The sequence below is a fragment of the Procambarus clarkii genome, chromosome 27, assembly GCF_040958095.1.
Source record: "Procambarus clarkii isolate CNS0578487 chromosome 27, FALCON_Pclarkii_2.0, whole genome shotgun sequence".
NCBI classification, from domain to species: domain Eukaryota; kingdom Metazoa; phylum Arthropoda; class Malacostraca; order Decapoda; family Cambaridae; genus Procambarus; species Procambarus clarkii.
Window position 1 is genome coordinate 3,056,098 of NC_091176.1, and position 22,747 is coordinate 3,078,844.

Here is a 22,747-nt window from a genome sequence, read left to right on the forward strand (position 1 = left end):
AATGATTAATAACTATAGATAGTTCAGTAATGACTGTATAATTAAAAAGACCTGAAGAACTGCTTAATAACTCAATTAAATAATTTCGGTAAATGACTAGGTAAGAGTAAGTTAAAAATTAAGTCAGAAAATGAACCAAGGAGACTTAGGATACCTAGCCCCACTAGATGACAGGGGGTTAATTAAGTTAATTCATTGGGAGAGATAAGGTGAGACAAACCACATTGGGAGAGGAAAGTGTTGAGGTTTTCTTCTCTAGTGATAGTAAACATTTTGCCCTCTGCGGTTTTTCTCACCTTTATCAGACCATCTCTAACGAAGCACTGATGAATAGCATCTGGGTTTTGCTGCCGGATTTGACGCAGGCGGTAGAGGATTTGCTGTCTGTTCCTGGTCAAGCACTCGTTGATGTATAGTCCCTTCCGTTTAGATGCAGCTGTCCGGACTAGATTGGATTTCGTGAATTGGGAAGACAGCTTCAGGCGAATTTTCCGTTGATTTAGACCTGATGGATTCTTTTTGCCTACTCTGTAGGCAGCAATAACGTCAGTTTTGTTTAGACTGAGCTGCAATTTGTTTTTTAAGAGATCCTGAGCTATTTCGAAACAATTTTCACCTTCATGTTCCACAGGTATATCTTGGGACGACACGATAACAGAGTCTAGCAGCTTTTGCTGGTCTTGTTCCTCCTGGGAGACGGAACGTTGAGCTGAAAATGTACTGATACATGCAGTCATTTTGCTGAGAGCTTCCTCCTGCTGTTTTAAGGCTTCATCAGTTTTCCGAAGGTTATTTTCCTCATGGAGATCATTCAAATCATGCTGTAGTTGGTCTTGGCTAGCCTTGTAGTTTCTAATATCCTCGCGGAGGAGGGTTATTTCTTGTTGTTGTTGTTGGAGATTAGCGCGGTTCGCTAGATTCTCGTTGAGAAGGAGATAATGCCAATCCTGATCTCAAAAGCTTCATAGAAGGTTGTATCAGAACCCATGAGCATCACACCAGAAATAAATACAGTTTTGATATTCCTAGAGTACGACTTAATCAAACTAGAAATGCTCTACAAATCAAGGGGCCCAGAATGTGGAATGACCTTCCCAACCATGTTAAAGACTGTACCTCTCTCAACCAGTTTAAGTTAAAAGCGAAGCTATACCTAATAAATTCCCTGTAACCTACCTTACCCTTCTATTGTCAACCAATGTCTGTTTTTTTCTTTAAAGAGCGCTGTTTGTCGACATAATTGTATTTGTGCTGCTTTTTCATCTATGTTTTCATTTCTTGTTTTCATTCTACTCATTATGCTCAATTAGTATTAAGCTTGTCATTTAAGTTTATCATGCCCGAAACGCTTTGCGTAATAGTGGCTTAGGCATTGTATGTACTAGCTATACCTATAAGTTAAACAATCCTTGTAAATATTTATTGTATGTATGTACCTTACCTAAATAAAATTGTATTGTATTGTATTGTATTTTCCTTGAGCACTTTTCTTCTCACTCCCGCTCCGTTTCTGTCTTCACCGATGGGTCTAAGTCGGCGGACGGTGTTGGTTACTCTGTTGTTTTTCCTGATCGCACTTATATGTGTCGCTTACCTCCAGAGACTAGCATCTTTACAGCGGAGCTTTATGCTATTCTCTATGCTCTTCGTCTCCTGCTTTCTCGTTGTCAGTCTTCCTTTGTAGTTGTTGTTGACTCGCGTAGTGCCCGCATGGCTCTCGGGTCCTTTAATCCGGTTCATCCAGTAGTTGTCGAGATCCAACATTGGCTGTTTCTTGTTCACAGTAAATTTAAGTCGGTTGAGTTTTGTTGGGTTCCCAGCCATATTGGTGTGTCTTTAAATGAGCGTGCGGATGCTGCCGCCAAGGAAGCTGTCCGCTCTTGTCCCATCTCTCGTAAAGGTATTCCATATTCCGACTTTTACCCGGTTATCCATTCCTCCATTCTTACCCGTTGGCAGGCTTCTTGGTCGTCTGTTACTGGTAACAAACTTCGTACTCTTAAATGTTGTGTTTTCTCGTGGCCGTCCTCCTGCCACCGTAACCGGCAATGGGAAACGGCTCTGGCGAGGTTGCGTATTGGCCATACTCGTTTAACTCATAGTCACTTGATGGAGCGCCGCCCTGCTCCTTATTGTCCTAATTGCATTGTCCCTCTTACGGTCGTACATGTCCTTCTTGAATGTCCTGACTTCCAGGACGTGCGTGTGTCTTGCTTTCCGACTGTCCCTCGCGGTCGCCTGTCCCTCAATGGAATTCTTGGTGACTCAGATACTTTTGATATCGTTCGCCTTATGCGTTTTTGTTCCCGTATTGGCATCCTTGGTAATATTTAGCGCCCTCTGATTATTCCGCACATTTGATGGTGCTACATAGCCTTCCCGGTTTGGTGCCTTCTTTTGATAATTACTTACTTGAGTTGTAGAGCATTTCTAGTTTGGTTAAGTCGCACTCTTGGAATATCAAATAGGTATTTGTTTCTGGTGTGGTGCCCATGGGTTCTGTTACAACCTTCTAGGAAACTTTTAAGGTCAGGATTGACATTGAAGTTCAGAGTTTTAAATATATAGAGTACACATGAGGGGATGAGCAGTGATTAATATCTAACATATTCAAAGATTTGAGTAAGGGTACCGAGTGATGTCTGGGGCCAAAGTTAGATATTGTTCTAATAGCAGCTTTGTGTTGAGTAATTAGAGGACGTAAATGATTTTGTGTAGTAGATGGTACTGTAGTAGATGGTACTGTAGTAGATGGTGGTGGTACTGCTCTTTACTACCACAAGGAACTAACATGCTTAAAAGTAATTAGAACTTGAGACTACTGTGGGGAGTATATCTTCGCCAGTTCCAGAGTCAAGGGTGCTGAGTCTGTCCTGACTGTGGGAGCAGTTTATAGAATTCCTAACACTGATGTGTCCGAATTCAACTCTAACCTTAGAAATCTGTAACGTACGTTTATGTTACGTTGTTGGGTAGATTAGATACACAGTGTTTAGTGAGTTTCATATTTATTTAGTAGTCCTGGATACAGCAGTGTCGTAGACGTTGAGACGGAGCTTGGAGCAGAGCAGGGAGCTGAGTGAGGCCGGTGTCACAGAGCTCTGTGTGGGAGAGCGTTGTAGCTCGATGCGGTCCTAGTCTGCTGCCTGTTCTGTGTCGAAGCTGTAGCGTCTTGGAGACGATTAGAACTGCCTACGCCGAGTGCTACATTCTTGACTGGAAATTGTACTGTCCGCTATTGATTGATTGATTGATGAAGATTAAGCCACCCAAGAGGTGGCACGGACATGAATAGACCGTAAGTGGTGGCCCTTTTGAGCCATTTCCAGTATCAAAAGATGATACTGGAGATCTGTGGAGGCGCAACTGCACCCTGCGTGACTGTCCGCTATTCCTTATATCGCTTGCTTATAAAAAATAAAATAAAAATAAAATGTTTATTCAGGTAAGGTACATACATACAAGAGATTTTACATAATTTGATCGATATATAGATGGAGCTAGTACATACAATGCCTAAAGCCACTATTACGCAAAGCGTTTCGGGCAGGAAAAACATTAATGACTAAAACTTAATACTAATTGAGTATAAAGAATAAAATGTGTTGAGAACAAATAAAAATAAAGATAAAAAGGGGGAAACATGACTGAAAACGCAACACAAATACAATTAGGTCGACAAACAGCGTTGTTTAAGAAAACAGACATGGGTTGACAATAGTGGGGTAAGGTAGGTTACAGGGAATTTATTAGGTATAGCTTCGTTTTTATCTTAAACTGGTTGAGAGAGGTACAGTCTTTAACATGGTTGGGAAGGTCATTCCACATTCTGGGTCCCTTGATTTGTAGAGCATTTCTGGTTTGATTAAGTCGTACTCTTGGAATATCAAAACTGTATTTATTTCTGGTGTGGTGCTCATGGGTTCTGTTACAACCTTCAATGAAGCTTTTGAGGTCAGGATTGGCATTACAGTTCAGCGTTTTATATATGTATAATACACATGAGAGAATGTGCAGTGACTTAATATCTAACATATTCAGAGATTTGAGTAGGGGTACCGAGTGATGTCTGGGGCCAGAGTTGGATATTGTCCTAATAGCAGCTTTGTGTTGAGTAATTAGAGGACGTAAATGATTTTGGGTAGTAGGACCCCAAGCACAAATACCATAGTTGAGATATGGATAGATGAGGGAGTAATAGAGAGTCACCAGGGCATGGTGGGGTACATAATATCTGATCTTAGAAAGAATGCCAACAGTTTTTGAAACTTTTTTTGATATATTTAGAATGTGTCCCTGGAAATTCAGCTTGTGGTCAATGAGAACGCCAAGGAATTTGCCATCTAATTTGTTACAAATTTGGGTATTGTTTATTCTGAGATTTATTTGATTAGAGGATTTATTGCCAAACAGCATATAGAAAGTTTTGCCAATATTAAGGGTGAGTTTGTTGGATGGACTTTATTTAGCTCAGTATTTACTGTGGCATTTAGAGCAAGGGGGTCAGGACTGGAGTAAATGAAGGTTGTGTCGTCAGCAAAAAGAATTGGTTTGAGGTTGTGAGAGGCATGTGGAAGGTCACCAATTTATATGAGAAAGCTATATATAGAGTATATGAACGTTATAACCTTCACCCACGTACTACAAATACAAATAATCGCCAACAGAACCTAAACACCTAACTTAACCCAACCAATGCCTAAATATGTACAATGTAAAGTACAGTAAATTTTATTCAGGAAAGTACATATGCCAATAGGGTAATATGAAATAATATTAATTTATATTTGAGAAAATTCCTGGTTTGAATAAATAGCATGTCCAAATTTATGAATGTGTCTTTGGGGTCAACCGCTGGATGGAATGGACTTGGTCTGAGGATGGGTTGAAAAATAAATAAAATACATGAATAAATAAAAGTTTAAGTCCCTCAACTCACAATTGGGCGAGTTCCAACTATATGAGTAACGACGTAAGCATGTATATGCATATTAGTGACTTATCGAGAATACGTTATGTATACACCAAAAATTGAACACCAAATAATTCAATGGTATTTACAGTAAATTTAATATATATAAAAATAGCACATAAATAGAGATGCAGTAGATGTAAATAGAGCGTAGTGGTAGTGTTGTGGTAGACGCCATTGTTGTCCCACCATGGCGGCGCTGGCTGCTCTAAGAGGGCTCTCTAGGAACTGTAGGTATTCTCCCCCATAACCTGTGTTCCCTCATGCCTTCTTGTCTCACAGTGGTAGTGTAGGTTCACCTGGTGTTTACACTTGTGTTGTGGTAACCTTGCTGGGTGTTGACACTCAGAGGTGAGTTGTTTACACTCCCGGGGACTTCTGGCTGGCTGACCCTGCCTCAGGTGGGGGGGTGCTAGGCTGACCCTGCCTCAGGTGGGGGGCTCCTGGCGGGCTGACCCTGCCTCAGGTGGGGGGGTGCTAGGCTGACCCTGCCTCAGGTGGGGGGCTCCTGGCGGGCTGACCCTGCCTCAGGTGGGGGGGTGCTAGGCTGACCCTGCCTCAGGTGGGGGGGTGCTAGGCTGACCCTGCCTCAGGTGGGGGGGTGCTAGGCTGACCCTGCCTCAGGTGGGGGGCTCCTGGCGGGCTGACCCTGCCTCAGGTGGGGGGCTCCTGGCGGGCTGACCCTGCCTCAGGTGGGGGGGGGGGGTGCTAGGCTGACCCTGCCTCAGGTGGGGGGGGATGAATGGCTGACCCTGCCTCAGGTGGGGGGGATGACTGGCTGACCCTGCCTCAGGTGGGGGGGATGACTGGCTGACCCTGCCACAGGTGGGGGGGGGGGTGACGGGCTGACCCTGCCACAGGTGGGGGGGGGGGTGACGGGCTGACCCTGCCTCAGGTGGGGGGGGGGTGACGGGCTGACCCTGCCTCAGGTGGGGGGATGACTGGCTGACCCTGCCTCTGGTGGGAGGGTGGCAGGCTGACCCTGCCTCAGGTGGGAGGGTGGCAGGCTGACCCTGCCTAAGGTGGGAGGGTGGCAGGCTGACCCTGCCTCAGGTGGGGGGGATGACTGGCTGACCCTGCCTCAGGTGGGGGGGATGACTGGCTGACCCTGCCTCAGGTGGGGGGGATGACTGGCTGACCCTGCCTCAGGTGGGGGGGGGATGACTGGCTGACCCTGCCTCAGGTGGGGGGGATGACTGGCTGATCCTGCCTCAGGTGGGGGGGATGACTGGCTGACCCTGCCTCAGGTGGGGGGGGGGTGACGGGCTGACCCTGCCTCAGGTGGGGGGGGGTGACGGGCTGACCCTGCCTCAGGTGGGAGGGTGGCAGGCTGACCCTGCCTCAGGTGGGAGGGTGACGGGCTGGCCCCTCCCCCTATGCTGGGCAGGAGGGTGAGGGGGCTCGCCCCTCACCCCGAGCCCTGCCATTATAACAAAAATAACGGAAATGCTTAAGCAGACACAACTTTCCCTACAAATAGCCAATGATTTAAAGAGGGAGATTGAAGAAATCGAGAAGAAACTGAAACATTCATATCAGATTGAAGAAAGGCAATTAGAACAGAAAGCAATTCAAGAAATAAAGAAAAACCCAAAATATTTCTTCACATGTGTGAAATCAAAAGCAAAAACCACCACCACCACCAATATTGGACCTATTCGTACGATTGAAGGTTCATACACTGAGGATGACAGAGAAATTAGTGAAATCCTAAAAAAGCAGTATGAGGACATGTTTAGCACAATAAACAGCATGAAAATAGAAGATCCGGACAACTTCCTTATGCATGATATCCAAACCCTTGTAAATATAACCGACATCAACATGAGCGTGGCAGATTTTGAATGAGAAATTAAACACATACCCATGCACTCAGCCCCAAGTCCAGATTCATGGAGTTCAATATTTATAGCAAGGTGCCAGTAGCGCAGACAATCAATATAGTGTGGAGAAAACTTGGACACGTGGGGGAGATACCAGATGCTCTTAAAGCAGCGGACATAGCTCCTCTAGACAAGGGAGGAAGTAAAGTATTGGCAAATACTTATAGACTAGTTGGATTCGGATGGGATGGATTATGAGAACTTTCAAATCCAGGGATCTCATCACAATGGTTGTACTACACAAATTACTTGTACTGTCCTGTCTTGAGTATTGCATAGTCCTCACTTTCCCCTTCAGAGCAGGAGAGATTGGTGAAATAGAGGGAATACAGAGAATATATACAGCATACATAGACGCGATAAAGTACCTAAATTATTGGCTTCGTTTCAAAGCTCTCCAAATATACTCACTAGAAAGGAGACGAGAGAGCTATCAAATGATATAAACGTGGAAAATACTGGAGGGCCAGATTCCAAATCTACACAGTAAAATAACAACATACTGGAGTGAAGAATATGGAAGAAAATGCAAACTAGAACCAGTGAAGAGCAGAGGTGCCATAAGCACAATCAGAGAACACTGTATAAACATCAGAGGCTTACGATTGTTCAACATCCTCCCAGTGAGTATAAGAAATATTGCCAGAATAACCTTGGACATCTTCAAGAAAAACTAGATGGTATTCTCCAATGAGTGCCGGACCAACCGGGCTGTGGTGGATATTTGGACCTGCGAGTCACTGCAAGCAACAGCCTAGTGGACTAAACACACTCAAGTCAATCCTGGTCTCGGGCCGGGCTTGGGGACTAGAAGAACTCCCAGAACCCCATCAAGCAAGGTATCAAGCAGGGTGGGAGGGCGCAGAGCTCACGAAAAACTGGAGATTTCAAACTTTATTTTCTTTGTCTCTTTAGGTATTGAAGAATGGGGACTAGATGCGGGCCTTATTACTTATTTAAAGTACAGTATATTTGTTATCCTTATTAACCCATTATCCTTATTCCTATACTGTATTTGGATTTTAAGGGGTTATTTTTTCTTGACTATTTCAACACACACATTGATCTACAACTTTCACATATTTGAGTTCGAATGCCAAGCAATATTTATTAAAAGTTACAAGATATGACAAATTCGAACCAAAGTGGTATCTCCACTTACGAATTTAATCCGTTCCCAGAGATGGGTCGTAACTCGAAACAAATGTTCCCCTAAGAAATAATGTCAATTGAATTAATCCATTCCACACCCCTCAGAAATATTAACTTAAAAATACATTTTATACTGAATACCTCTCTTTTTGTGCTAGCTACAATACAGTACTGTATGTATATCTTACCTTTATTGAGGACTTGATGGTATATGGAAGACGGTGAGGAGGGGGATGAGGAGGAGAGGTGTTAGTGTTTGGAAGGGGAGTTGTCCTTCCATTATAACATCAGGCAATGATGACAACTGACCTTCAGAGGTCAGTTGTTCACCATGTGGCATCTCAACAAACCTAAATACAGGCTTTCTGTCCCTTGACAATAAGAATTGTCCCTTTTCCAAACACTTTCCTTCTCTAACTCAAAATAATCATACTAAGTAAACATATCTTTATACTTAGCATAATACAGTACTCCTTTAGATGATATAATAAAGCTGTATTTTAATTATATGCATTTTTCACAATTTCTAATATTTTTAGATATTTTCGGGCCTATTGCAAAAATTACAGTTTGGATATATTGTTACCTTTAATCCAAATAGTGCAGGACCTCTTGTCTATCTAATATACAAAGTGGTACGTTTAGAAATTAGCAATTCCTTGGAATGTTTTCAGGCATCAGTGGAAGCCGCTTTGGTTCACTGCGGTTAAATGGGCTGTACCGCGTTCCTACGCGTATAACTGCACAAGCAACACAAGTGGGCTCGCAAGCCCTTGTCCCATATCAGGTAAGACTGAACTGATATTGATAATGCATGACTAAATCTTTTGCCACATTAGGCTATAGGCAAAAATTGATAATACATGACTAAATATTTTGCCACATTAGGCTATAGGCTCTGCCTCCCCTTTGTGGCTCTGGTAAATCAGATAATTGCACTAAGGATTATGTGAATATAGTTCAAAGTCCTTGTTAATTATTGTGCAGTGCAGTACCTGCACTGCGAACCAGGGTATGAACTACCCTGGAAACACAAACCGAAACTGTCTCTATTTTCCGCTTGTTACAACTTGAAATAAAGTTGTTACATCTTGGCTTAACGTGTTTATGACGTATTGGAACGTTGCTACAACTTGCTATATTGGTTGTTATAACTGGTTAGGTGGTGTTAAAACTTGCTCGAACGTTGTACCAACGTCGTAGTTTCGGTGTGTGTTTGGTGGGTAGTTCCTTTAGCAGCAACTGAAATTTGCTGTTTTTTTGCTTATCTATACCAAATTTTTTTTTATTAATACAAAAAAATTTTGCACACTATAAGCAGTATACAGTATTGGTAAATATTTTATTGAATTTCCTTTTAAGATTTTTTATTTGGTTGAGCTGCAAAACTGTAACGTGCTTCGGTAAATAAATTTTGCTGTTTAGTTTCCGAGCCCAATACATGCCTTTGTAACCTTTGCCATCATTACCCACAAAATGGGTAGTGTGCATAATAAATTAACTAATATTAATCTGATCTCAATAGAAGAACATTAGTTTTCCTTAATATTGTTAAATTTGCACAAAAAAGTATCCTTAACAGACTGCTGCAGTCTGTATTGGAGATAGATATATATATATATATATATATATATATATATATATATATATATATATATATATATATATATATATATTGTGTGTTGTACCTAATAGCCAGAATGCAGTTCTTGGCCTACTATGCAAGGCCCAATTTGCCTAATAAGCCAAGTTTTCCAGAATTTCAATATTTTTCTATTTTTTCTAATGATAAAGCTACTCATTTCATTATGTATGAGCTAATTTTTAAAAAATTTGAGTTAAAAGTAACGTAGATATACTGTACATTCAATGCTGTTTTCTTGTGCATTTTGGAAATGGTGCTGATATCAGTGCCACAATTCTATGCTATTTGGCTAAATAGTCACTTAAAGATTTTCATTACCAATTCCATTTTATCTGTGAAGAACCACTCTGGCTCTCCAGAGAGGTTCTCCGCTAGGTCCCCATGATTGTACACATCGCAGGAGTTCACCTTTAATTGTTCTCTTGTTAGTTTGGGCCAACTGGTTATCAGTACCTTGCCTGGGCTTCCCATAGCAGTCAGCTTAAAGACCCTGGAAACCTCCATTGGTCCAATGGATGCATCTTCTGGGTCCTATCTCACCTTGTATGAGTCTGAAGGTTGCTCTGTCCCCTTGTCTCAGGGTGACATTCACTGGGTTTGGCTTCGTCATGCTGCCTGTTGGACCGATGACACCTTTGATCCAGAGTCCTACGAGTTGTGTTCTTTGCTGGTGATCCAATTCACCCAGTCCACTGATAATGATAATTGGGTGCAGGCGAATTCGGCATTGCATACAATTTTTTGGTTGCTGCAATGCACAAGGTTGGTTGCCTTTCCGGATGCCCCGCAGCTGCCCCACTTTAGTTAAAGGGACCCAGACTTAGGGGCGGTAGTGCTTCCTTGTCTTCCCCTGCTGTTGTTTGTCCTGTTTTCCCCCCCCCCCCTCCCTTCCCTGCTGCCTGCAGGGAAATGTCTGAGGGTTTCGGAGTTGGGGCATGGTTCAGATGGTGCAAGACTGGCGGTCTCGCGGGCTGCCACATCCGGTTCGGCGACTGAAGCATTCAAGCCTGCTCCTCTAGCCGGGGCATCTGAGTCTAACCAACGGAACCCCCCCACCACCACCTTTTCCCAGTTTTTCCAGTGGACTCTGCCTGTTCTTTAGGGGCTGGGGTGCAGTTGACTTTGGGGGGCTTGGGTCCTGTGTGACTCCACTTGGGTGTTGGTACCCTCAACGCAGAGCTGCATGTTGCAGGGGAAGGGGGGTTTTCTTACCCCCCTGTACAAATTTGATAGGGGTTCAGTTCCGGGTTCCCTTGGGTTCTTCGGTCCCTTCCTTCCGGAAGTTTTCGGCTTCCAGCATCCTGCCTAAGGAGGTTCAGGAGGCCCTAGCAGTGTACCTCCTGCGTGACCCGGATTGTTCCTCAATAATGGATTTTTCCTCGTTTGAGTTCGGTCGTACATTTCCTTACAGAGTGTTTTACGAGGTTCCAGAGTCATCCTGGTTAGCAGACTGCCCTTTCTTTTCTTTGGGGACGTGGCATGTGTTCTGGTTAACTTCTACGGTAGATCAGGTTTACCTGGGGGCGAGTTGGAGTATCTCAATGCGTACTTATTCGCCCCCGTTATTCCTAGGGATAATGGCCAGGCACAGCTTCACGTGCAGGTTCCTGTTCTTTCGGTGTCCCTGGTAGCTGAGGATTTGCATGCCTGGGGGGCACTTTGCACCGGTTTTACGTTTCTTTTCCCTGCTCGAGCTGTCTATGGAGTAGCTGGAGGAGGATGTGGGGCACTGGTTTCTGGGCCCATGTCTCGTGCATTTGCCTCGGCGGCTCGGATGTTGGCTGCCTTGTTGAAGCTGTTTGCGCAGATTCTGAAGGAGACGGTGTCTCCGTTCTTTGTTTCTCGCCTCGCCTGCTGGCAGGCTGTGCTTGTTAACTCCTTGGGATCCGCTTGGTCCCTGGCTCTTAGGTTTTCGTCACCCTGTTGTCTGTTGCTGATTGCAGATTTTGCTGTTTTGTATTTTCCCCTCCCCCATCCCTACTGGTTCCGCTGTTGCTTCAGGTTCTGGCTCGGTTTGAGACTTGCCAGGGGAGAGTTGCCTTGTTGGCCCCCTTGATAACCAGCCCAGCCTTGGTTTCTGGCGCTGTTTGCTCGGTGTCTGAACCCGGGGACTTTTCTGACTGCACCAGCAGATCAGTCCAGTCCGGTACATGGCTAGTTCGATCTTCTCCGATCTTCACGTCTGATCTTTCTTATGAGGGTTTATCACTACTTGTATGATGATCAGGTGGCTTCGTTGATGGTGTCCCACCTGTGTGTTTCATCTCGGCGGCAGTATTAAGTTTTCTGGTGGTCCTTTTGTCAATTTTTGTCAATTTGTAGATTGTCTTCGGTTTCGGATCGGATAGTTTTGTCCTTTCTCTCCTGGCTGTTTCAGGACTGTCATCTTATGCCACATACTGTTGCCTTGTATCATGCAGCGCTGGCAGAGCCGCTCCTGCTTGTGTTCAGTGTGGATGTTACTTCCGATCCTTTTTGCAAGCCATCTCGTACGTTGTTTCACCTCCGGCCTGCCCATGCACCGCCTGAGATGTCCTGGTCATTGGAACGGGTGCTCTCTTTTCTCTCTCATCCTCAGTTTGTGGTGGCTCCTTCAGTTTTGGATTGTTTTGATAAGGCTCTTTTTCATGTCTGCATTGGCCTCTGGGGGTCAGGTTGTGCTCTCCTCTGACATGGGTTTCTGCTCTTTCAGTCCTGGTGGTAGGTTTGTTCGTTTGCTGCCGTCTCCTTCTTTTCTTGCGAAGAACGAGATAGCAGCTTTCCTGTGGGGTCTTTGGGTGATTGATGCTTGGTTGGTTCGGCTGGGGGTAATGACCTAAGTGTAACTACCTAAGTGTAGTTACAGGATGAGAGCTACACTTGTGGTGTCCCATCTTCCCAGCACTCTTTGTCATATAACGCTTTGAAACTACTGACGGTCTTGGCCTCCACCACCACCTCACTTAACTTGTTCCAACCTTCTACCATTCTGTTTGCGAAAGTGAATTTTCTTATAATTCTTCTGCATCTTTGTTAAGTTAGTTTAAATCTATGACCTCTTGTTCTTGAAGTTCCAGGTCTCAGGAAATCTTCCCTATCGATTTTATCAATTCCTGTTGCTATTTTGTACGTAGTGATCATATCGCCTCATTTTCTTCAGTCTTCTAGTTTTGGCATATTTAATGCCTCTAACCTCTCCTTGTAGCCCTTGCCCTTCAGTTCTGGGAGCCACTTAGTAGCTTGTCATTGTACCTTTTCCAGTTTGTTGATGTGCTTCTTAAGATATGGGCACCACACAATCGCTGCATACTCTAGCTTTGGCCTAACAAAAGTCGTGAACAGTTCCTTTAGTATATCGCCATCCATGTATTTAAAAGCAGTTCTGAAGTTAGAAAGTGTGGCATAGGCACCTCGCACAACGTTCTTTATGTGGTCCTCAGGTGGTAGTTTTCTATCCAGAACCACCCCTAGATCTCTTTCTTTATCAGAATTCTTTAAAGATTTATCGCATAATTTATAGGTTGTGTGGGGTCTATGTTCTCCTATTCCACATTCCATAACATGGCATTTATTAATATTAAATTCCATTTGCCAAGTGGTGCTCCATATACTTATTTTGGCATCATCAGCAAACATGTTTATATAATTCTGTATACCAACTGGTAGATCATTTATGTAGACAATGAACATCACCGGTGCAAGACCTGAACCCTGTAGTACTCCACTTGTGACATTTCTCCAGTCCGATTCATTGCCTCTGATTACTGCCCTCATTTTTCTATCAGTCAGAAAACTTTTCATCCATGTTAGAAGCTTACCTGTCACCCCTCCAATATTTTCCAGTTTCCAGAACAACCTCTTATGTGGAACTCTGTCGAAAGCCTTTTTTAGGTCCAGATAGATGCAATCAACCCAACCATCTCTTTCCTGTAAAATCTCTGTGGCTCGATCATAGAAACTGAGTAAATTCGATACACAGGATCTTCTGGATCGAAAACCATACTGTCTGATATGATATCATTTCTCTCCATGTGTTCTACCTATTTAGTTTTTATTATTTTTTCCAATATTTTCACTATTACACTTGTCAATGATACAGGTCTATAATTGAGAGGGTCTTCCCTGCTGCCACTTTTGTAGATTGGAATTATATTAGCCTTTTTCCACACGTCTGCTACGACTCCTGTACACAGGGATGCCTGAAAGATCAGGTGAAGTGGAATGTTGAGCTCGGATGCACATTCTCTCAGAACCCATGGTGAAACGCCATCTGGGCCAACTGCTTTGTTCTTACTTAGCTCCTTTAGCATATTTTCCACTTCATCTCTAGACACCTCTATACGCTCTATGTTGTTCTCTGGAATTCTTATTGTGTCTGGTTCTCTGAAGATTTCATTTTGTACAAACACACTTTGGAACTTTTTGTTTAGTGTTTCACATATTTCCTTTTCAGTTTACTTGAGAAATTTGGGTGCATCATGTGTTGTGTCCGGTTGCGGTTCTTAGGAGCTATTGGCACACCACGGTCTCTGTAGCCAGAGACACGCTTTGGGTTGACCCGGTTTTCCTTCTTCCCTGTTCCAGGGCTTGGGTCTCCCAGGTCGTCTGCAGAGTTATTTGGTCCAGCCAGCCTGTGGTCTATCCTTGTGCCCATTTTTGCTGCTTTAGCTGCCGTTTTTTGTAATATGTCTTGGGCTGACATTCGGGCACAAGGGTTTTGGAGGTCGAACGGGGTCCTGGCCGCCCGTTACCTTGTTAATGTTCCTGGCCCTAGTCGGGCGTGTGTCTCTTTGGGTTGTAGGTTACAGCTAGTTGGTCTCAACTTAGAGTTGAGGTGTGAGTGACGGTCACCAACCAGGTAAGTCTTTCTTTTTGTTTTTCTGTGGTTAGGTAGCTCCAGAGAGCCAAAGGGGCTCTCCATAGAAAACCAGCTTTGAATGAATGAAACGCCATTTTCTGGGTGAGTCCCGGAGGCTCCCTGGCAACCCTCCCAACCCTCCCTCCCGGTCGGTGGTATTTGCATTTTTGATATTCGGCCTCAGAACTGGGGTTGGATGGCTGGCGGGGAGTCTGGGGTTCCTCCTTGCCCCTTGCCCCCTTGCTACACAAACATCGGTGTGGCGGCAGTTGTGACATCATGCTTGTTTTCGGATTGGGAGTACTGCTTGATAGTTCTGTTTTCGGTAGCAATTTTTAACCAGGTGTTTATTTTGGGAGGCCTCTCTGGGTGCCTAACCCGGTCAATGGTAGACATGGAATGCTTCCAACCACTTGGGGGTTTCTATAGGCCATTGCTCTTCATGCCTCTCTGAGGGGGCCAGGTTTAGGCTCATGGTCCCCAATAGGCATAGAACTCAATCGAATTGATGGATGCCACAGTCTAATGCGTACATTTCAGCCCCGTAAACTCTGGGGAGCCTCTGGGAAGTCTCCAGAAAATGGCATTTCATTGCATTCAGCTCTGGTTTTATGAATTCTTATCTATCTTCTCATCTTTAGTTAGACTAAGGCTGTTGCTACACATCTAGGTTAAAAGTTCATTATATATTTATTGCATATATTGCTCTCTATATATATTTTTTTTTAATTGGAAATACTGTGTGTGTTATATTATGGTACGTATATCTTGTTGACAGTTATCTTGACAAGCTCTAATTCATTAAAATGACAGCTAGTTTGGTCAAATATATTTTAAAAAAATGCATGGTGAAAATGAGATAAATGAGTACAGTACTGTACATAATATGCAATGGAATTAAAATATTTTTGGGCAAGCTGCATTCAGCCGGAATGTGTTAATTTGAATGGGAGTGCAGTATACGCACGTGTGTATAATTTATAATATTAACTTCAGTGTTGTAAGTTTTATTAATTTGTTTGTTGATCTAGGCAAAGCCCTTCAGTGTGTCACCTGTTACGAAAGGTCCCCCTGAGATTGAGCAAGCAGGTCATGACCATGTTATGCACTGGACTGCCGAGCGAATCCTTGCAGTGGTGCTCCTGGGAACCATCCCAGCGGCAGTGATCTTCCCAACACCAGCTGTAGAGTACTTTCTTGCTCTTTCATTGACAGTTCATTCATATTGGTAAGTGGGTTATTTTTTGTTTTTAAAATGGTCTGATTGTGTTTAATTTGATTAAATGCTCCCTTAAGATATAAATGCCTAAAATGTTGTTCATAATAGGGGCTTTGAGAGTAATTACATGTATAGTACAGTGGCCCATTGATTCGGGGAACTGTGGGATCGACCCCAATTCGTGAGAGCAATGTACAGGGTATTCGTCGCAACTAGAGATGCTCTCAGGAGGCATTTACATAATGCATTTTTGTAATAATATAAATCAAGAATAATTCATTGTTATATAAAGTACAGGTACTACTAAACTGTACAGTAATGAATCATGCTGTATCTTTATACAGGTATAAGTAAAGGCATACTGTATACAGGTATAGGATTTACAGTAGTTTACTTGAATCCTCTTGAGACTATTTGTAATTATAAACACCTTGTGTAATTACCTAAGTGTAGTTAATGGATGAGAGCTACGCTCCTGGTGTCCCGTTTTCCCAGTACACTTTGTCATGTAATGCTTTAAAGCTACAGTACTGATGGTTTTGGCCTCCACCACCTTCTCACTTAGCTTGTTCCAACTGTCTACCACTCTTGTTTTCAAAGGAACACGTTTTCTAATATTTTTCAGCGCCTTTGAATCTGTGCCCTCTTGTTTGTGAAGTTGCTGGTTTCAGGAATGCCTCTTTGTCAATTTGGTCGATTCCTGTTAGTATTTTGTAAGTGTTGATCGTATCTTCTCTCTCTCTTTTATCTTCTAGTTTTGGCACGTTTAACGCCTCTAGTCTCTCCTTGTAACTCTAATTGTTCATTTCCAGAAACCGTTTTGTAGCATGCTGTTGCACCTTTTCCAGTTTATTTATGTGCTTCTTGAGATTTGGCCACCATACAACTGCTTCATATTCCAATTTTAGTCTCATAAAAGTCATGAACAATATCTTTAGTATTTCATCATCCATATAATTAAAAGCAAGCCTGAAGTTGGAAATAGATGCATACGCTGCTCTCACAATGTTCTTTGTGTGTTCCTCTGGCAACAGCTTACTATCCAAAACCACCCCCTAGGTCTTGGTCTTTACTAGAGTTCTGTAATTCCTTTCCACATAATTTGTAAGTTGTGTGTGGTCTATTTTCTCTGATTCCACATTCCATAACATGGCATTTATTCACACTGAAATCAATTTGCCACTTGATGCTCCAAGCACTTGTTTAATCTTTATTACAAACATTCCATTCCATGTTCTAAGTAATAAAAGTCCTACAGAAGGAATAGAAAAACTGACTTCAGAAGCGTATGGAGTCTGTCTGAAACATGTTCCTTTTGAGGAAAGCCAGAAAGAGGTCCAAAGTAGAAAGAGAACGCAGACGACACTATAAAAGAAGGTAAAAAATAACGGAAATGCTTAAGCAGACATGACTTTCCCTACAAAGAGGGAATAATTTAAACGGGGAGATTGAAGAAATCAAGCAGAAATTGAAACACTCATATCAGACTGTAGAAAGGTAGTTAGAACAGAAAGCAATTCAGGAAATAAAGAAAAATCCAAAATATTTCTTCACATATGCGAAATCAAAAGGAAAAACCACTGCCAGTATTGGACCTATTCATACGAATGAAAGTTCATACATGGAGGATGACAAAGGAAATTAGTGAAATCCTAAAAAAGCAGTATGAGGACATGTTTAGCACTCCAATAAACAACATGAAAGTGGAAGATCCTGAAAACTTCTTTATGCATGATATCTAAACCCCCTGTAAATATAACTGATATCAACACGAGCATAGCAGATTTTGAAAGGGATATTGACAACATTCTCATGCACTCAGACTCGGGTCCAGATTCATGGAATTCAATATTTATAAAAAAAATGCAAGGTGCCAGTAGCACAGGCACTCAGTATAGTGTGGAGGAAGAGCTTGGCATCAGGGTGAAAAACATTTTGCCCATTTGTCTCCGCCTCCACCGGGGATCGAACCCAGAACCTCTGGAATACGAATCTGAAGCGCTGTCAGGTGCCCGTTAGGGAAGCTGTCCGCTCTTGTCCCATCTCGTAAAAGTATTCCTTATTTCGACTTTTGCCCAGTTATTCATTTCTCAATCCTTACCAGTTGGCAGGCTTGTTGGTCTTCGGTTACTGATAAGAAACTGCATACTCTTAAGAGTTGTGTGTCCACGTGGCCAGCTTCCTACCACCATAACCGACAATGAGAAATGGCTCTGGCGAGGTTGCGTATTGGCCATACTCGCTTAACTCATGGTCACTTAATGGAGCGCCGCCCTGCTCCTTATTGTTCAAATTTCATTGTTCCTCTTAATCATGCATATCCTTGTTGAATGTCCTGACTTCCGGGACGAGCGTGTCTTGTTTTCTGACCGTCCCCCGCGGTCGCTTGTCCCTCGATAGAATTCTTGGTGAATCGGATACTTTTGATATCGTTCGCCTTATGCGTTTCTGTTCTCGTATTGGCATCCTCAGTGATATTTAGCGCCCTCTGATTATTCCGCACATTTGATAGTGCTATATAGCCTTCCCGGTTTGGTGCCTTCTTTTGATAATTACTTGTATAGTTGAGCATGGAGACTACAAAACAGGTGTGGTCCAGCCCATTGTGGTTTACATGTGGCTAAAGGACTACATAGTGGTGGTGGTGATTCTTGTGTATACTTATACTTGCAAGGTAATGACATGGTATGAAAATGAAAAATCAAGAGTTAGGGCAGTTAGAAATAGATAATATGAGAAACATGTGTAGTGTTATAGTAAGAAATTTTTAATTAATATCTATATGCTAATAAGATAAATTTTACATTGGTATTGACTGCAACAACTGGCCTATATAATTTGTCTGCAGATATGCCGGCAATGAGCATGTATTTAATACTTGTTGAAATTCTAGCGGGTTTAAATATGTAAGGAGTGAAAAAAAATGGAAGCAGTGATATTTAAATGAATATTTTTGTCACAGACAACTGTAGTACAAAAACCTTCAACACAATGAATGTGAATAATGGAAGTTGTCTTACATGGTTTGAGTATTTCTTGTTTTGTTATCCATAGATATTTTGCTCGATTACTGTAATTCGGCATGGATCTCCAAATTTAAAACTGCAAATTCAGATATGACCTACAACTTCAATATTTTTGTATTTACATAAGGATCCACATAGGAAAAATGAAACAATTTTTGAGTCCTTTTATGTTTCAATACATTTGTCTTTTGTATTAATTGAAAATGTGTCGAAACATGAACGTGCTCGGAATGTGTGTTTTACTGTGTGGATACTTAAGTATAACTGAATGTTGGGGTTTTGTGATTATTCTTGCATTATTTCTATAGATATATACTGTATATATATTTTATTATTATTATTATTATTATTATTATTAATGCCTTATTTTTTTTTTTTTTACTTTTCAGGGGCATTGAGGCAATTGTTGTAGACTATATTCACCCTAGCAGCTTTGGTAAAATTATTCCCAAACTTGCACTAGGTGCTGTATCTGCTCTGTCTTTCCTTACCCTGGGTGGCCTTTGCTACTTCATTTACACAGATGTAGGCATTATCAATGCTGTTAAGCTGCTTTGGAAATTGTAGGGTTAAAAGACATGTTTATAAATTGATTTTAACTTGTTAATCAAAAGCAGGTACAGTACTATGTATGTGTATATGTATATATATGTGTGTATCAGATAATGCAGTATTTTATATTAAAAAGCTGATCTTTTTTCATTTCCAAGTCACTTTGTGTAGTAATATTCTGCATATCCTGAAACAGAAATCTAATAAATATTACATACAGAGATATACTTTTGGTCATTCACAGCACTTTTAAAGAGATACATTAGCAAGGCTCACATTAGATGTACAAACGTGAGGCTTAATCTATAGTATTAAAGGTGCCACGTGTCATAATGATAGTAGGCATATGAAATACAAAACTAGATTTGCAGCACTGGGGATGGTTTAAATTTATCTTTACAAAGGGAAAAATGCAACCAGATTGTATTGTTGAAAATTTTTGTATACCTTGACTTGATTTGCACAAGATTCGACATGTGCAAACTTGATTTCAAGGTCAAAGTTCTGAGTGTTCAATGCTGAATTTGGTTGTGTGTGAATTGGGTGGTCATGCAGGAGGGATCGTTCGGCCGTGTGCAAGTTATCGCGGGCGCCCGAGCTGTTTTGGTGCGCGATGCTTCTTGCCGCTCTTGTTTTCCCCCCTTGCATTTTCCCCTCACTTCTCAGTTATATTCTGCATTCGAGCCACTTTTTTTTTTTTTTTACTCATCACAAAGGTCAAGTATTTTCACTTTTGGCTTACATTACTGCATGATGGTTCCTCTTAAGCTTCCAGCAGCTGATTTTATGCAAATTTATTAATCATAAATGGGAACAGGAGTATTTCGAGTAGAAAAGTAAGGGAAAAGTGAAATTTTTAAGTGTCTGGAATCCATTCTATTTTTCCAGCATACTGTAATTACGCTCACCATGTTCAAATTGTCTCTGCGCAAGGATTTCCAGGAACGTAACCCTCGTGCAGATTGAGGGTCGACAGTATTATCATCATCATATGGAGCAGATTAGCACTCTAGTAGTAATATACGGTACTGTCATTAATTATATTTTTGTGATATTCCTTAATTCAGTGTGTGAAATTTATTTATAGATTGTTCTGGAGGTAGCCTTTAGAGGGATAATAAAATGTACCAGTTTAATGTGTACATTTTATAAATCATTAAGCGAGTTTGTGTATAATAAAGTATAAACTTTATTTTTCCTGTTTATTATTCTCCAATCTACTAGCAATGCTTGCTTGCTCAATGAAACCACAAGAACACGTCTCTGAATAAATATTAAGGCTGTATGATTGACGCGATCCTGCATCCCTAATCTCATCCCTGATCTCGGAGGACCAAGCACTACTAGTAGTGCTTGGTCCTGGTGAGCTCACTGTGATGGCTTCAATTCAATCGTATGGCCTCGGCATTTATTCAACTTTTGTTTAAAAACTGCTGGTTAAATTGATACTCGCCTTTCACTTGAGAAAATTACTTCCACAACTGATTGAAACTAGTAGGAAAGTATTTCAGAGGAGTACTATAGGAGTAAGTTGGTGATGACAGGAAAGTGTAGCATTAAAGATTGGGACCAGCTATACTGTGTGTTAATAAATTTATAAGTTTTATGTACTTAAATGTTTCTAACCAGACTAAGTCAGCATCTAAAGGAAAAGCATATTGGTACTGTAATTGAATATGTAATTATTTGATTTGCAAATAAATTTTCTGATCTTGACCTTAGTGCTATCCCAGGGCTTGCATTAACCCTTAAACTGCGCAAAACATACATATATGATTGGACATAACCTCGATTTGTAAAGGGACTTCCACAAACTATATCCAATTTTTTGTGCATAATCGACTCGGCAAATGCTCCAACTTTGTCACCTGATTGATCATCAACATAACTTGAAAAACAAGAAAAATCTGATATAATTTTAAAATTGAATATTGAAAACTTCAGATTTTTCAACCACATTAAAAAATATAAACTTGCCAATTGTTCATTTGGTGTTTTTATCCTCTCAGAATATCAAATGATCTTCATTTTCATCAAATTAGAATCTAGGTTTTCAGCATTACTGTAAAAAAAATTGTCAATATGGCATTTGAAATATGGGGCAAATTTAGAAAAAAAAAATGTACAAGTCCAAACGTTTAGGGTTTATGAAAATATTATTCTCAAGGGACTATAGAACAGACAGCTGAGCGTATAATGTCAAAATGGTAAGAATCGGTTAGAAACTGGAATTTTAGAAGCCACTCAAAGTTGAAACTACACAAAAATCACAATAGCATGATGCATCAAATGAACAAATCCACAAGGGCCGTGCGAGGATTTGAATCTGCGTCTGGGAGCATCCCAGACGCAGGTTCTGCGTAGAGCTGGAGTGAGGCTGGGGGGGGGGGGGGGGTAGTGCAGGAGTGTGGCTGGGGGGTAGAGCTAGTTTAAATCCATTTATTTGATATTCAACTAATAGTTCTCTATTTTCTACATTCATCCACGTTTCGGTAAGTGTAATAATATCTATTGTTTCTGTGCAGACAAGAGCATTTACCTCGTTTATTTTGTTTCTTAGACTTCTACTGTTAGTGTAATATTCCCTAAGTGAATTGTTATTTTGAGGCCCTACTCTTTCCCTGATCATTTTGCCAATTTTTTTCTCCAACAAACACATATTTTTAGTACCTCCTTCCTCTCTATCAATTCCCATACCACTATCTACTAACAGTTTAAACCCAAACAAATGCCTCTAACCACTGGTTCCAACGAGTTCGCAACAACAACAACCCCAGCCCTCGATAGATGCACCCCATCACGAGCATACATTTCCTTTCTTCCATAGAAGTGTTCCCAGTTGTCTAAGAAAGATATTGCATTTGATTTGCAATATCTTTCCAGCCGGCAATTGACACCAATTGCCCTCGACAACCATTCATTCCCAACGCTCTTTCTTGGAAGAATGCCACATGTGATCGGGATTCCTCCCTTGCTCCTAACTAATTTTATGGTATGAACATCAGAGGTCCACGGTTGTTCAACGTCCTACCAGCGAGCATCAGAAATATTACAGAAACAACCGTGGACATCTTCAAGAGGAAACTAGATTGTTTCCTTCAAGGAGTGCCGGACCAACCGGGCTGTGGTGGGTATGTGGGCCTGAGGGCCGCTCCAAGCAACAGCCTGGTGGACCAAACTCTCACAAGTCAAGCCTGGCCTGGGGCCGGGCTTGGGGAGTAAAACTCCTAGAACCCCATCAAATCAGGTATCAGCCAGGTAACAGCAACAACCCCAGCCCTCGATAGATGCACCCCATCGCGAACATACATGCCATTTCTTCCATAGAAGTGTTCCCAGTTGTCTATGAAAGATATTGCATTTGATTTGCAATATCTTTTCAGCCGGCAATTGACACCAAGTGCCCTCGACATCCATTCATTTCCAACTCCCTTTCTTGGAAGAATGCCACATATTATCGG

The 22,747-nt window shown here is 41.9% G+C and overlaps 1 protein-coding gene across 1 annotated transcript; it reads left to right on the top strand.

Annotated features, from left to right (window-relative positions):
- Positions 1–5,106: 5,106 nt before the first annotated feature.
- Positions 5,107–20,478, top strand: SdhD (succinate dehydrogenase, subunit D). The gene is made up of 4 exons (XM_045749447.2): positions 5,107–5,202; positions 8,682–8,794; positions 15,521–15,717; positions 19,124–20,478. Exons 1-4 carry the CDS (start codon positions 5,163–5,165, stop codon positions 19,299–19,301), a joined length of 528 nt encoding a protein of 175 aa, XP_045605403.1. The 5' UTR covers positions 5,107–5,162; the 3' UTR covers positions 19,302–20,478.
- The last annotated feature ends 2,269 nt before the right edge of the window (positions 20,479–22,747 follow it).

Coding starts and splice junctions, on each gene's coding strand:
- SdhD (XM_045749447.2), top strand. CDS start 5,163: ATGGCGGCGCTGGCTGCTCTAAGAGGGCTCTCTAGGAACT. Junction 8,795..15,520: donor AAGCCCTTGTCCCATATCAG/GTAAGACTGAAC, acceptor TTGTTGATCTAG/GCAAAGCCCTTCAGTGTGTC. Junction 15,718..19,123: donor TTGACAGTTCATTCATATTG/GTAAGTGGGTTA, acceptor TTTACTTTTCAG/GGGCATTGAGGCAATTGTTG.